Raw genomic sequence first — 15,795 nt, 5'->3', positions numbered from 1 at the left:
ATATTGCTGCATTTCCGGCGATCGTTCAAGACAGCCATGTAAAGATGAGTTAGCTCTCAGTTCCGCCACTAGCTGAATGCCTCGAGGGGTCTGTGGGTTCGGGTTAAACGGGGTAACCGCTATCATTGCATGTTCAGTACCAGGCGCCGCTGAGGAAGGAGCACCAACCAGACCATGTCCACGAACTTGTGTCATGTGAACATCATTAGTAGGGGCAGAACTGGATGGCGCGAGGTTGGAGGAAAAACGGGTCTGCTCTGATGTATCCATCTCATCGTCCTTCTCCTTTCCAGTATTGTCATCATCAGCATCATCTCTCTTACGTTTCCAAATAAACGGAACAAAGTCCGGATCCGGAACATAGTCCGATGGTTCCCTTCTGAATGTGATTGCATAACCTTTGAGTTTAACAACCACATCTGTGAAATAAAAGGCCCAACATCATCTTTCTCCTTCGACAGAATCTGAGTATTTGTCATGGCCACTAAAATGCGTACCACCCCACGTTGTCGCAAACTGATGAGATCAACATCAACAGTTTTTCCCATTAGAGAGCCTACTGCCCACACGCCCCAAAAGTGACGAACAGTGTGCGGAACACCCTCTACATGGAGCCAAAGTTGCTTGAGTTCCAATTTGTGCGGGATCTCCTGAGACTTCCATGCAGAAATAGTAATCTGAGCATTAACCGATGGCACATTCATTTGAATACCATCAACCCTGTCCAAATCCTCAAAAGAGGGGAAGCTAACAAGATATGCATTCTCCCCATGTGGTATAGCCTCCCACTTCCATTGTGTCTGTGTCGGACATCTCCTTGCAATCTGGCTCTCAACAACAGAAGCAGGTACCATAATACCGCTAACCTGGACAGAAGCAATGGGAGAGTGAGCCGGTGCCAAATGATCCTTCACAACACAATCAGGCAATTGAGCAAAATATGTCTCTTCAGCTCCTAACCCCGAAACAAAAGCATTGGGTTTAGGGAGTTTCAGAATATGGCACTGCAACGTTGGATGAGCAATCTTGTCGCAAATGTAACAGTAATGTTGAACCTTGCAATCTTTTGCAGCATGTGTATCTACTGCACACTTCCAACAACGAACCCCTTTCTTTGCTTTGCCCTTGGTTATGGAAGGACCCCCTGCTCATTAGGCACAGAAGCAATCGGGGTTGGTATATCCACGGAAGGACCTTGGGCCTGCCCCTGCAGCATCTGTGGCAACTGTGATTGCTGTGACATCTGCACCTGCACCCCAAGCTGATGGTATTGCCCGTACTGAGTTGGTTGCAAGTATGTCAACTGGTTCGGAAAATGTTGTTGGATCAGCACTTGCTGCTGAGGATATTGGTAGCCAAGCTGTAAGTTATTACCGAAGTGCGGCTGTTGGTTTTGAGGCTTTTTCTTCTTACGTTTCTGAGCAACTCCTTGCTGTCCGACTGAGAACGGTGCATGCTGCTGTTGAACCAGAGCAACCCCTGGCTGTAACTGAGAAGAAATGAAAGCTCCAACGGCCGGTGTACTGTACGAAGGCATCTGATCTCCCCCTGCTGCAACACCAACCGGCGCATGGTAGTGCAACGCCTGGCCTTGTGCATACTGTGGTGCCCCATACATGTATGCAGGGGATGCTGCCCGCTGTTGATGTGGACGGGTCGACGTGCCGGCTAGGCCGATCACTGGAGCAGGAGGCCGGGAGGCGCCAGAAGCCGACCCGGTGACCGGCGAACCACGAGGGTGCAGCCCTCCCGCGGTCGAGGCACCCCGCGGAGAAAGTGGCATGCCCGTCATCGGCCGCGGTCGAGACGCCGCAGCCGCCGCGTAGGAGTGACTGGGGCCAGCACTAGGAAGAGCGGGGGTGGTCGAAGACGAACTCGGCGGCAGAGGCGACGGCGTGGCTGTCGTTGTCGTGGAAGAGGATGGAGGCGGCAGAGGCCGCCTGATGAAGGCGGACGAAGGTGAGGTAGACGTCGCAGGCGAAGGAGCGATCGTGGATACGGAGCTCGCGATCGTGGCTGACTCATTAGGGTAGCCCAGCCAGAGGGCTCTCATCCGACGGCGAAGATAGGCCCACGATAGCTCGCGGCCCAAATCCTGCCCAGCCTGAGACATGGGCCCCACGACTGCCGGATTTTGAAACTCCTCTGACCGCGTCTCCGTAACGCCCGGCGATCTCGCCTCCGTTCCCGACGCAATTTCCGGCGCCGGCGATCTAGGACCGCCAACTACGGGATCGTGCTTGGCCGCGGCCAGGAACTGCCCCAGCACGGGCGGCGGCGTGACCCGGCGTGGCGGCAGAGGTCCCCTCCACTTGCCCATGCGAGGAGCTCGAGCCACTCGCAGGCCCGTTGGCGACGATGGTGTGCTCCGGCGAGGCAGCCCGGCCGCCTCCGAGCCAGTCGGCGACACTGCATTTGGCCGGCAGAACCTCCCGTCGACCATGGGATCCTCCTGCACGCTGCAAGAAGAAGCATCCGCACCTGCGCAACCAGAAGGTGTCTCCGCCGTCGATGGCGAGCGCCTCTCCCAGAAACGCGACGCCGGAGTGGGAAAACCGGCATCCACCCAGAAATCCTGCACAAGCTCGGCCTTCCTCTTCCTTCTCCTGCCCACCACCGGAGTCCAGTCCGTCGTATCCTCTCCATCTCCCAACACATCCAAAGCCATCTTGACGCCGACGGCCGGCGAGCTCTCCACGTCGGAAGAACTATAATCCTCACCCAGGCATGAGAACCGGGACCCGCCTGAGCACTCCGCCGGGGAGCACGACGCCGGTGGTGACGCGGATGGCCGGAACGCCAGCGTCAGCCGCCGGCCACGAGACGCCTCACGGGTCGCCATCAAGACGTGGCTACTTCAAGTTCGCTCCCGGAGCGGAGCCGTGGAGCGGAGTGACGCCGAACGGGGCCTTAGGCTATGTCACTTCTCAAGCATCCTCTTTTTTGCTGAAATTGTTTAATGGTTATACAGAGCTGAATAAATCGAATAGTTCTATAGATATAATTTGACATTTCGCTACCCAAGTGTAATACTCAAGATTCCTGATTTAATAAATGCACTTGAGGTTTACAACATTCCATCCTGTGTCCTCATATATCCTTCCGATGCAGGTATCTGTACTCTGACATGTTGGTTTTATTTCTTCTTTATGCAGTCCTTTGATTTGGCAACTATGAAGGAAAGCGAAATGGATTTCACCGCCAACTTGGAGCTAAGGCTTCCTGAAAGTTGTGCGGCTGTGCCAGGAGTAACCTGGTGCCATGGCATTGTCTTGTGGTTCGACACCGGCTTCACCAGCAGGTTCTGCAAGGACAAGCCCGTGGTCCTCTCCACCTCTCCTTTCTCCACGCCAACTCATTGATCGCAGACAATCTTCACCTTCGAAGAGCCCATCGCGATGGTAAAGGATGGGTCAGTCATTGGCTCATCGGTATCTGTTGGCACGGATGAATGCCCAGCTGCAACGATCGGATCCCGCATCAGCATCGTGAGGGCCTCCGAGCACCGCAGCATAGACATACCAATTTAAACCACGGGAATCAGCTCAGATGGCCGGAAGCGCAGCTGGCCAGCTCAGATCTTCAACCTTTGAGCGAAGTGCTTCTCCCGGTGATGATTTTTTTTTCTCATATTATATATTAACCCGGTGATGAAATTTTGCCCTTGCCCTTTTCCATCGTCGCCGTTGTTCAGGTTATCCACAGCGATCCTTCGTATCTTTTGGTGGAGTTGAAAAGTTCTGCATGCTGAAAAAGAGCACTGGGTCCAACTGAAGTTTTGGTGAAGATAAGCGGACTGAAGGTGTAGACTTTTAAGTGGCCAGTGTGAATTAGCGTCCTGTGAGATGTGTGTGTACTTGTGAAATGAACCCGGGCAAATTTGAATATCGATCCACCGATGTAAGATGTTCGCATGATATCTATACCAATATAAAAAGAACCAAAGAGGCAGATCCAACTGATCTCGGCCATCGGACTAAGTCAATCCAATGACCTAGATTGCTCCAATGACGAGTGTTAAACGTGTTTAACATGTAATTAATACCATACCAAATATTGCATTAATCACAAGATTAACACACAAATAATAGCATACATAATATTCACGTGCAATTAATGTATTGCCTAAATATTAACGTGTGTTGCATGTGCGCATTTACTAGTGAGTGGAAGTGTTTCATCTTTTCAGTAGCAGTACATTATCATCTTTGTTCCTTCCTTAGCTGCATAGTGAACTCCAAAACGTAGAGTTTAACAGCTTATGTGCAACTTCTTTTGTGATTGAGATTTTAAAAATGAATTTTCTTTTGGAATCAAAGTTTTTTAGATGTTTTTTTACACAAAGAAAAGACTATGCGAGACTTAAAAAAGGAAAGGGCTTTGATGGGTAGTTCCGTGGACGTAGATAAACGGTCCTCCAGTACTATCCCACGATCAGGAGGACACGTCTGATGACCCCTGCCCGACTGGCCCCGCCGCCATGGAAGCACCGGCTAGTAGCGAAGACCTCTCGTTGGCTTTCGACCTCACTCTCATCGATCAAAGATCCTGGCGTTCCTTTCACCCAGCCTGGCTCCAAACTATAATCTCATTAATCGTCAGGTTGAAGACACAGCCGACGGTACGTGGATGCCTTGTAGGAAGGCTGCAGCGGTTCACCGTCGGTCCTCAGTAAGGATGACAATGGATAGGGTATGGGGCGGACAGAGCAATACCATACCCATATGAGTGAATTGCAAAAAACATCGACATTGAAGTCTAGGGTTGCAGGAACCACACTTCTACATGTTTGTGCCAAAAACCACTAATTTTGGGCTTAATTTTTTTGCAAAAAACACTAGTCACCCAGTTTGCTCCTTTTAAGCTCGATTATGACAGGTGGGACTCGCTGGACAGGGTGATGTGACACAAAATAATGGGTTGCAAATAAAGAAAATAACACGGACTAAATTGTAAAAAACTAAAAGAGGAGAAGGACATCTTTCACGTCGCCCCGGCACAACCTCCGCCGTGGCCTCCCTCCGGCAAACCATCGGCGGCGCAACCACCGCCTCGGCCTCCCTCCGGCAAACCAACGGCGGCGCATCTACCTTCGCGGCCTCCCTCTGGTGGCGCAACCACTGGGATGTGCTGCCCCTGGTATTCCCGCCATGGCCGCCGCCTCCAACAGCCACTGGCGCCGCCACCGGCAGGCCTCCTATTCTCCCCTGACCTTCTCTCTTCTTGTGTCGCCGGAGGAAGCAGTAGCACGAGCCGCCCCCCAAATCCTCGCCGACTCGCCGGTCTTCGCTGCCTCAGCCCGCTGCCGGATCGAGTTCCGCTGCCGCCAGAAACCATGAGATCCGGCGGGCACCATCGAAGTTGGGCCGCCCCTGCATCCGCCTCGTCCGCCCGAGGAACACCGCTTCAGCCCACCTGCACCGAGCTCCGCCACGGCCATGCCACTGCTGAGCAAGGTTCGCCGCGGTTTCGTCCGGCGACCCCCCCCCCCCCCCGGGTCTGGTGAGCAAGGTTCGCCGCGGTTTCGTCCGGCGACCCCCCCGGCGACCCCGTTGCGTTTTTGCAGGGATCATTACGCAAAACAAAATTTTATCAGGATGTAATTGCCTTTTTTATTTGCCACGTCACCCTGTCCAGCGGGTCCCACCTGTCATAATTGAGCTTAAAACGAGCAAACTGGGCAACTGGTGTTTTTTGTAAAAAGTTAAGCCCAAATTAGTGGTTTTTGGCATAAACCCGTAGAAGTGTGGTTCCTGCAACCCTAGCCTTCAATGTCGATGTTTTTTGCAATTCACTCTACCCATATCTATGTAGTTAATGGATACAAAATTCTACTTATAATTGTATCCACGTGTATGAAACTTTACACATACTCATACCCATTGGTACACAACGGCTAGATCAAACAGTACACAAGTTATTCGCAATTTTACATTCATCTATGAGACATTTGACAAAAAACATTGATCTCAACTAAATAACAGATAGATGAGTATTGGTTGCCTGGGCCACTTGTATTGAATTCATCAATAATTGCATAGAATCCTACTGCAATCTTTTTCTCGTGGAAAATCAACAAGCAATCTCTTAGAAACAAGCAATCAACAAGCAATCTCTTCCATTTTATTTCCGGAGTCTTGTTTTAACAAGTTTCATTGCCGAAAATGCATGTTCTGTTGTTGTGGTTGAGACAGATAAAGTAAGAACAAGTCGAATTAACCTGCAAATAAAATCAATTAGTACTTGATGTAATGGTCAAAGCAAATATAACACAAGAGCGAAAATATTGTATGACATGTCAATCAATAATACAAGAGAGAATTAAGGGCATCTCTAAGGTGGACCCGTAAACCTTCGGCAACCGTTCGGATCGGACTGTCCGAACCGTAGAAGCCATCCAACGCCGATCTGTACCGGTCCGCGGAGCGGTCCGGACGCGATTTCTTCCGCAAATTGGAGAAAAAAATGGGGGAGGTTTGCGGGAGTCTGGATCGATCCCAAGCCCGTTTTCTGTCCGCCCTGGCCCACCAAAAACCCCTACCCCCTTCGGGCGCGCTCCCGCCCAGCGCTAGCTGCTCACATTCATGCCGCTGTAGAGCCCGCCGCTCAGTATTGAAGATGGTTCAGGGCGGACGCAACCTCTCACTGCCTCCGCCATTGAAGCGGCGCGTCGGCCGAGGGCGCCACCCGAGACGCGTCTCTAGTGTCCGCGCCTGTTCAATGCCGGAGACGCGTGACTGGACGGGATGGGACGGATATCTACCGCGCCCATTCAATGCCGCTGTCCGTCCGTCTGCCACCATTAAGTAGGCTCACCGGCCGAGAAACCCACTCCGGCGCCGCGCATTGACGCACCCGGACGCCTGGCCTCACCGGAATTCGCTATATAAAGGCGGCCACACTCGGCTAACTCCACACCACAACACCAACCCCTCCACATCCTCCTCCCTTGCATTGCATCTGCCATGACCGCTAGCGGGAAATCATTGTGGGACAGTCTGTCGCCGGACATGAAGCACTCGGCGGCCGCCCTTGGCACCACCTAGCATAGCCGTCGTGCTAGGCGGATCGAGGCCGGCTTGCCGGCCAGTTCGCCCGAGGTCTTCTACGACGAGGACGACACCATGATGGAGACGGGCTCCGACGACTTCGCCCCGGCTCCCACGCCTCCTGTGCACGCCGGTTTCACCATGGAGTAGGCGCAGGCGCAGTTCAACATCGCCATGGCGAAGATGCAGCCTGCGCCGACGTCTTTGTCGGCGTTCCAGCAGGCGCAGGTGGAACAACGGTACAACATGTTCCTCCTAGAGTAGCACCGGCTGGCGGAGGGCTAGATCTACGGCGAGCACGCGAGCGAGGAGGCCGTGGCGGCGATGGCCGCGATGAACCCAAATTTTGGCGCGGAGCAGCGTGCCATCTACGATGCCGTCCGCGCTCAAGCCGTCGCTCGCCAGGAAGCGGCAGCCACAGAGGCGCAGGTGCAGGCAATCGCCGAGGAGAACATAGCCAGCTGCGCCTCCTACGCGTCGCTGACAAACCGTCAGCCGGCCCGGTGGGACGACGACAGCCAAGGCAACACCATTTCCCTCGTGGACCTTACGTCCACCGGCGACGGACAAGGCGCGAACTCCTCCGAGGATGAGTAGGCCACTGGAGGCGGCGGGGCCTGGTGTCCCATGTGGGCTGGTCCATCTCCCGTGTTCTACTCGTCCTCACCGGAGACCGCACCTTCACTTCATTGGTCTTATCGCCGGTGCTCATGGATTCGGCGGAAGAAGGACGACACGGGCTTGGACGCCGGGCGCCACCGCCGTATGATAGATTTAGGGGCGGGTTTTTTTTTGTTCTAAATGTTCGAAATGTACTTAAATCCGCCGTGTTTGTATGAAAACATCATGTTTGCATGAATTTCAACCGGTTTGTTAAAAAAATAGTTTGAAATATATACGCTAGCGTTGGATGGCTGCCTTCTGGTCCAGCGGACTGGTCCCTTGCCCGTAAACGAACGTGGGAGGTTTTTCACAGGTTGGCATTAAAGATGTCTAAGGGTTCTTGGAGATTTTCGTCGTCTTGCTGGCTTGGTCTTGGAAGAACAGAGAAGGAGAGAGAGCGCGCGCGAAGCTTCAGGAATTGGAAAGAAACAAATGGGGACGGCTCGTGTGTGTGGCTGAGGAGCGAGAACAAAAGTCAACAAGGCACAATACTATTACTCTATTTTGTCAGATGCATTTTTGGACACAGACACACAACAGAACCATCGCAGACAGGTCATGGATCCATCTCCAGCACCGGTCCTTAGCAAGGACCTTGTTTACTAGTAATTTGTACGTTGCACGTTAGATTATTATGTGTGATCACAATACTAAATCATTTCTTAAAAGTAAATATGTTATGTTATAATAAAATTATCGTGTTGAGAACTCGTGAATTGTTTCTTACAATTTGTATAAAATCATGGTGGCACAACGAATTTCTAGTATATGAAGCATGCATAGAAATACCCCCTGTTCCTAAATATAAGTCTTTGTATAGATTCCATTATGGACCATATACGGATGTATATAGATGCATTTTAGAGTTAGATTCACTTATTTTGCTCCGTATGTGGTCTATAGTGAAATCTCTCCAAAGACTTATATTTAGGAACGGAGGAAGTAATATATAATTTTATTCCAAAAGAAATGTTATTGCCGTGTTTGTGAAATATTTTAATTTTTCATATTCGAATTTGAATTATAAATAAAATTAGTTTGATGTTATAATTTCACTTTTCCAAACCATCGGCGTTTTCTCACAAAATCTATTTCTTTTGTGTGCTGTTGACCGCACAAAGCTTTAAATAACTTAACGTCCCATTAAGAAAATAAATTAAAATATAAATCTTAATTTTCTACTGGTTGTTCAAATATTTCTCTCAACGAACAGCAATATTGCCATGCATACAAGTTTTCTGCAGTGTACTAATTCATTTGGGAAAAATAAAAAATACTTCCATGCGTGCATTCAACAGTACTCATGCATGCGTGGGGATAATTGCTACCGCAGTAATATAGGCTGCTAGGCTCTACGCGCACTCTTGTTTAGAGCTTCTATTCTACACGGGAGTACTACACTTGTTCGCAACATAAAGCTAGCTCCTCACGTGCAAATTCTCGAGCATGGATTTTGTAGGCTAGAAGCTCCTCACGTGAACTGGCATGTGTTTAACTCTAGAAAGTTCCGAGCATGAACTTCGTAGGCTAGGAGCTCCTCACATGAAAGTTACTTTGTGTCAGGTTGGTCAGATGGCAACTGAACTCTAGAAAGATCCCCGACCTCATTTTGGCGCGCAGCCGTGGGGAGCGAATCCCAGGAACCATGGCCGTTGGATAAGTTCGGTTCAAGATTGATAAATGGCAGTGATTCATCCTGTTGAAGAAATCAACGGCTAACAAATGCTCCAGCATCACTCTGGGTGGCCAATCCAAATTTGAAAATTGGTGTACTATAGTAGTAGAGATACATGCCTGATAATCAATCATCCTCAGTGTGCAGTCGGACAGATCCGAGATTTGACGTGAAGTTTGGCATCTATTAACGCACGAGCTCCGCCGCATCAATGCTATCTACTCGTATCGGTGATGAGATTCGCACCTGTTTATTTGATTAGCACCGTCGGCAGGGCCTCGACACGAAATGGATAATTGATCTAGGGCCAGGAGAGGTCGAATACGCTATAATTTGATTTGCACTCCCCGGCTCGTTAGGTAGAGGTAGCGGGTCTTATCTCTTCTGAATACATCGTCACCACATAAAAATGTGCCATTAGAGTATCTATAGCCGACAGGTTGTAAATCCAGACCCTCAAACGCCCGCAGACGCGTTCGCAGGCAGCTGGGCACTGTTCGGGTGCGTCTCACTTGGTGGCTTTCACACCTGTGTCCCTCATATTCGAGCTCTTAAAACCATACAAACCATGCAACGCTATGTAAACACAATCAACAACACGCAGTTCATCGGATCAACTCTCCATCGCCGGACAAAAGAAGCATAGCTCGTCGGAGTTCAACTGCAAATCCATACTACGAACTTAAAACATAGTTAAAATATAAACATAACGGGGAAGGGCAGAGGAAATCACCATTTCCTTGCGGACCCCTTCCCCTTCCGGTCATCGGCGTGGCTGTGCCCCTCCTCCGTGTAGGCGTCGGCGTGCGGAGGCGCGTCATTGTCAGAGCTGGTGGAGTCGTCCGTCAGATCTGAGTCAGAGCTGCAACTCATGCCCGACAGCCTGCGGAGCAGGCGGTCCTGCTCCTTCGCATGGCGGGCCGCCTTGGTTGCCTCGCGCTCCGACATCTCGATGGCGAGTCGGAGCGCCGTGGCATTCTTCCGGCGGAGGCGCCGCGCATCTGTGTCTGTCGTCGTCAGAGAGCGGGAGGACCGACGCGAGGAGCGCGGCCTCGGGATCCATCGGTGTGCTCAAGGGTGAACGGCGGGCCGACATCGTTTCCCCCCTCTCCCTCGCCCGCTGCCGCTCGCGCCGGGCTGCACGTGCCTCAGACTCGGGCGGCCGCGTGCGTGTCGGCCCTGGCGTGGGCATGAGGACCCAGCGATGGCCGGGTACCACTCCCGGACCAGGGGATGGTGGAGGCGGGCGGCGTACCAGGCCAAGCGAAGGGGAACTGCCAGAGCGGAGCACAGCAGAGTTGCCGGTGCTGCGCGATGGGCGGGAAGGGTCAGCGATGTCGCCGGCGCTGCGTCAACGGGCGACAGGCGCGGACGAAGAAGATCCGCCGTTGCCGGGGCCTCCTTGCTCGAGCAGTGACCTCTGCAATGTGATGCGGAGGGCAACCTCCTCCACGTCGATGTTCGACCCGTCGGATTCTAAACCGAATCCGCCGCTGGTTCCGTCGCCGGCCTTCGGATCGGAGGGGATGGGATCGAAAGTGGAGTGGATGGAGACGGGAGTGAAGTGGAGTTCGGGTTGACCGGTGTCTAGGGTTTTCCGGATGTGGGGATATTTGTTGGGTCGGGGTGGGCCGGGCTGACGTGGCGGACGCGCCCGGACGTGATACGTCCATTTTGCATCATGTTTCCCTACTATTATTTATAATGTTTTTCATCAATATAATACTTTGTGGTGCAATTCTAATGGCTTTTCTCTCTTAATTTGCAAGATTTACATGAAGAGGGAGATTGCCGACAGCTGTAATTCTAGACCTGAAAAAGCTACATCAGAGATACCTATTCCGCACAACTCCAAATGAGGTGAAATTTCACGGATAATTATGTTGGGATATATAAAAAATACTGGAGAAAAGAAATACCAGAGGGGGCCCACCAGGTGCCCACGAGGCACCTGGGCTCGCCCACCCCCGGGCGCGCCTAGGTGGCTCGTGGGGCCCCTGGCCATCCCCGAGGCCCATCTTCTCCTATATGATGCCATTTGCCCTAGAAAAAAAAATCAAGAGAGGACTTTCGGGACGAAGCACCGCCGTCTCGAGGCGGAACCTGAGTAGGAGCACTTTTGCTCTCTGGCGGAGCGATTCCGCCAGGGATACTTCCCTCCGAGAGGAGGAAATCAAAGCCATCAACATCACCAACAATCCTCTCATCGTGGGATGACCAATCTTCATCAACCTCTGCACCATCACCATCTCATATCAAACCCTAGTTCATCTCTTGTATTTAATCTTTATCTCAAAACCTCAGATTGGTACCTGTGGGTTGCTAGTAGTGTTGATTACATCTTGTAGTTGATGCTAGTTGGTTTATTTGGTGCAAGATTATATGTTCAGATCCTTAATGATATTAAATACCCCTTTGATCTTGAACATGCATGAATATGATTTGTGAGTAGTTACGTTTGCTCTTGAGGACATGAGAGAAGTCTTGTCATAAGTAATCATGTGAATTTGGTATTCGTTCGATATTATTGTTATTTCTCCTTCTCAATGACCAGTCTTGCTAGTATATTGGCTTGCTTAGAATTTCTCTTTCTCCTAGGTTGCCAAAAGTCCCCTAATCCTAGGTGTCTTCTCATGAGGGTGGATAGAGGGCCACTCATTTTGTGTGGCACCTAACAGTTTGGCCCATCTTGAGGCGGCGGCGGGGTTTCCTCTCGCGGCGGCAACCTGGATCTGGTGGGCACCAAGGCAGGCGGCGCGTCAGCACGCGCTGGGACACGAGGTCCTGGCGGTCGGCGGCGGGGCTCGGCGGCTGGCTGGACATGGGTGGCGGTCCCTGACGGCTGGTTCTCGTTGCGACGATGGTGGGGGCGTGGATGCGTGCATGGGTGGCCGCTGGTTGGGGTGCTGCTGCAGCGCAAGGACTTGTTCCAGCGGATGCGCGCGTAGCAGCGCTTGGGCCGGGCTAATGGCGGCTTGCCGTTGCCGGGCGGTACCTCAGACGCTGATGGTGATCCGGATCTTGGTCGGCCTAGTGGCAGTGGCTGCAGATTGTGATGGTGCAGTGACCTACTATGGCTCCACGGCGGCGGTGGACATCGAAAGATCTTAGGGGAGTTCATCTCTCTATATCCGATAGTTGACTTCGCCGATGAGATGCAAACTATGGATGACGGCTTGACGCAGAGGAATAGTTCTGCAGCGGCGCATCGCATGTAGCTGCTGGTATCGTGGAAAAGTGGTGGTGACAATACATTTGTGATGTCGATGGTGGTGCTTCTTTGAGTACCCGGTATCGAGCTCCGAGGTGAAAGCCCAGATCTGAAGTCTAGCAATGGCGATGGTTATACGTCGTCACCTTATTGAAGACATTGCTCGGATATGTTCGGACTGTTATTTCAGGGTGAAAACCTAGATTCTAGCCTTGACTGGCTGGATCCGGTAACGGCGGCGATTGAGCGTCGCTCCGTTACTGAAGGTGTTGCTGTTAAAGAACCTCGTCGTCCATATGGTGTCTTGAGATGATTGATGCGGATATGGTCCTTCATGTAGTTTGCCGATCACAGATCTGATCACTTTGAATTTTTTTTCTTTATTTTTCTCGCTCATGCATAGCTTTGGTCTTATATGACTTTGCTATTTGCAGGCGTGTTTTTTATGTGTGCTGGTGTTGGCTGTGTGCATTTTAATTATGCAGAGGCCGGATTTGTGCTTATCATATTTGTATTCTCTTGATGCTTCATTTTAAGCTAATAAAATTCACCCTTTTTGGAAAAAAAAGGGCCCTTCGATCGAGAGGAACAAGTCACACTTCTTGGGCAATCATTTCCCTATAAATAGTTCTGCACAAGGGCGACAAGTGCTACTGCTACATCAGAATTAGGCAACACAAGGTCTATTCGATCGTAGCTATGAACATTCAACGTGACTTGCACATGGCCAAAGGCGAAGGAGAGACTAGCTACGTGAACAACTCAAGGCTTCAGGTTGTTATCTAGACATGAAGAACACGTACTTCTTTCATATTGTTTTTTGAAAAGATATAGAGTACATCTTTCATAAAAGTATCATTTAAACTCTCCGTTGCAGCTATAAAATTCGCTCTGAGTAGATTGCATTGTAATTTTAATCAGGATTTCCCTTTCATGTGTTGATTTATGCTAGCAAAAAGCTTTGCTTGAGACTGAGGCGGTGCTTGAGAAGGCCGTCGGAGAAGTGTGCATGGATCTCCACCAGCCAGCAATGACTGCTGTTGATTTAGGGTGCTCATCTGGTCAGAACACACTCTTCTTGGTCTCCAAGGTGATCAAAGTGGTAGGCCGTGATAGTGACGAAAAATCAAGGTGCAACCCTGTGGAGCTCCAGTTCTTTCTCAATGATTTACCAGGAAATGACTTCAACTATGTCTTCCGTTCACTCGAACGGTTCAAAGAGTCGATAATAGCGGAACAAAATACACTGCTACCACCTTTCTATATTGCTGGGTTACCAGGCACCTGCTACACTAGGCTTTTCCCTCGCCAGAGTTGTCACCTCTTTCACTCATCATACTGCCTCCATTGGCTCTCTCGGGTACCACAATTGGGTAAAGAACATTTAAATTCAGGTATGTCTTCTACATGGTCCTTAATTATCAATGTTTTAATCCAGGTACCTGCTGGATTAGAAGGAGGGAGTACTTAAACGGGGGAAACATTTGCGTTGATAAGACTACGCCAGCAGGTGTTGCGGAACTGTACCGACTACAATTTCAGAAAGACATGTTATTGTTCCTCAAGTTGCGGCACGAAGAGCTAGTGCTTGGCGGGCAAATGATGCTAACGTTTCTTGGGAGAAAATATGAGGACATATACAACAACGGATATGTGAACCATACTTGGGGCTTACTTGCGCAATCTCTGCGATCTCTTGTTAAAGAAGTGCGTAAGCCTTAACTTAATTTACCGCAAATATTGGACTGAATTTTAAAAAGAATGTAAGACTGTAAACCATTTGTTAATGTATCAAACAGGGTCTGCTGGAGAAGGAAAAGCTCGACTCCTTCAACCTTCCCATTTACGCGCCATCGGTCAATGAAGTAAAGGAGGTAGTCGCTCAAAACGGGTTGTTCAACATCAGCCACATCAAATTGTTTGAGTCCAACTGGGATCCTCATGATGATTCAGAAGGGGGTGAGGTACAAAATAGCGAACAGAGCGGGATTAACATCGCTAAGAGCTTGAGGGCGGTGTTTGGACCCCTACTTGCAAAACATTTTGGTGAATCCTTGCTGAACAGGTTATTCAAGAAATGTGCAAACTATGCCACACAACACCTTGAGAGGGGAGAAGGAAAGTACCTTCTCATCTGCGTGTCCCTGAAAAGAACATAAGAATATAATATCATGCATGCATGATCTCGCCGAATCGAAGATCATGCCCTTTGCCCTTGCACCTATGGGTATATTACACACATATATGCAATTTTCTGTTCTTTTGTATACACTTCTGCAGTTTCAATAAAATTATGAATTATGTAATTCACCTACTGTTTTAACTAATAAAAACGCAAATACCATGCGCCGTTGTCTTCTTTATCTGTTTAATGATGTGCATGATTTGTGTTGTTGTACTTATATGATTGTTACTATATAGTACTCATTTTGTCATAGACATGTCATTTGTTTCACTATATTGTTATTTTTCTATGTTCACACTGTTACATAAAAGGCACTTGTCAGCTCGTACTTTAATTAAGAGAGGCCCTAGAAAATTCGATTTGTCCCTCGCAAATGGATAGTTGCCGTCTTCTTCGATCCAGTCGCTGTCCAATCCTTCCGAGGGGAATGCTCTATCGCCGATGCATAATCGGTACGCCTTGTTGGATGGGTAGGTAGCAGTTGAGCTTGCTGGTAATTTTCGCAGGATTACGGGCTGACAACTCCTTGTTTCTAGTGGCACTTGACTGCAGTGTGGCAACACTCTCCTTCCAGGACTAGCAATGAGGCTGTGTAGGGAGTAGTATTTTGTCCACCTATGGGTCGGCCGTTTTGCATGAAGGTGCTCACTGCCCTGGATTTCTGGATTAGCCAGAGGCTACGACGTCCGTAAAATGCTTATGTATTATATGGCCACCCAATGTTTTCGGAGTTGATTACCAAGTGCGGAATTAGGAGTATCCTTATGTATCCAGTTAACTGTATTCTGTTGTATCTTCCACGCAAAATTAGATGCCGACTTCATTATATGCTTCACTTCACTGTTGGCTATGTAGCTCGGCATGGTTATAAAATGGGGCTCTAGTTCTGATTGGGGGAGAGGCAGTTAACTATAAATTAGACCAGTATCTTCGTAAATTGATCGACATTATTGACCACTAATAGATAACGGGAACCACACAATTTGTTCATCCCTTCACAGAAAGTAGACCA

General features: G+C 49.9%; 1 protein-coding gene across 1 annotated transcript; it reads left to right on the top strand.

Annotated features, from left to right (window-relative positions):
* Positions 1–13,627: 13,627 nt before the first annotated feature.
* On the top strand, positions 13,628–14,757 carry LOC123048907 (anthranilate O-methyltransferase 3-like). The gene is made up of 3 exons (XM_044471923.1): positions 13,628–13,992; positions 14,037–14,305; positions 14,398–14,757. Exons 1-3 carry the CDS (start codon positions 13,629–13,631, stop codon positions 14,755–14,757), a joined length of 993 nt encoding a protein of 330 aa, XP_044327858.1. The 5' UTR covers position 13,628.
* Positions 14,758–15,795: the final 1,038 nt, after the last annotated feature.

Source organism: Triticum aestivum, chromosome 2D (assembly GCF_018294505.1).
Source record: "Triticum aestivum cultivar Chinese Spring chromosome 2D, IWGSC CS RefSeq v2.1, whole genome shotgun sequence".
Classification (NCBI taxonomy): domain Eukaryota; kingdom Viridiplantae; phylum Streptophyta; class Magnoliopsida; order Poales; family Poaceae; genus Triticum; species Triticum aestivum.
This window is presented reverse-complemented; position numbering and strand designations above follow the sequence as displayed.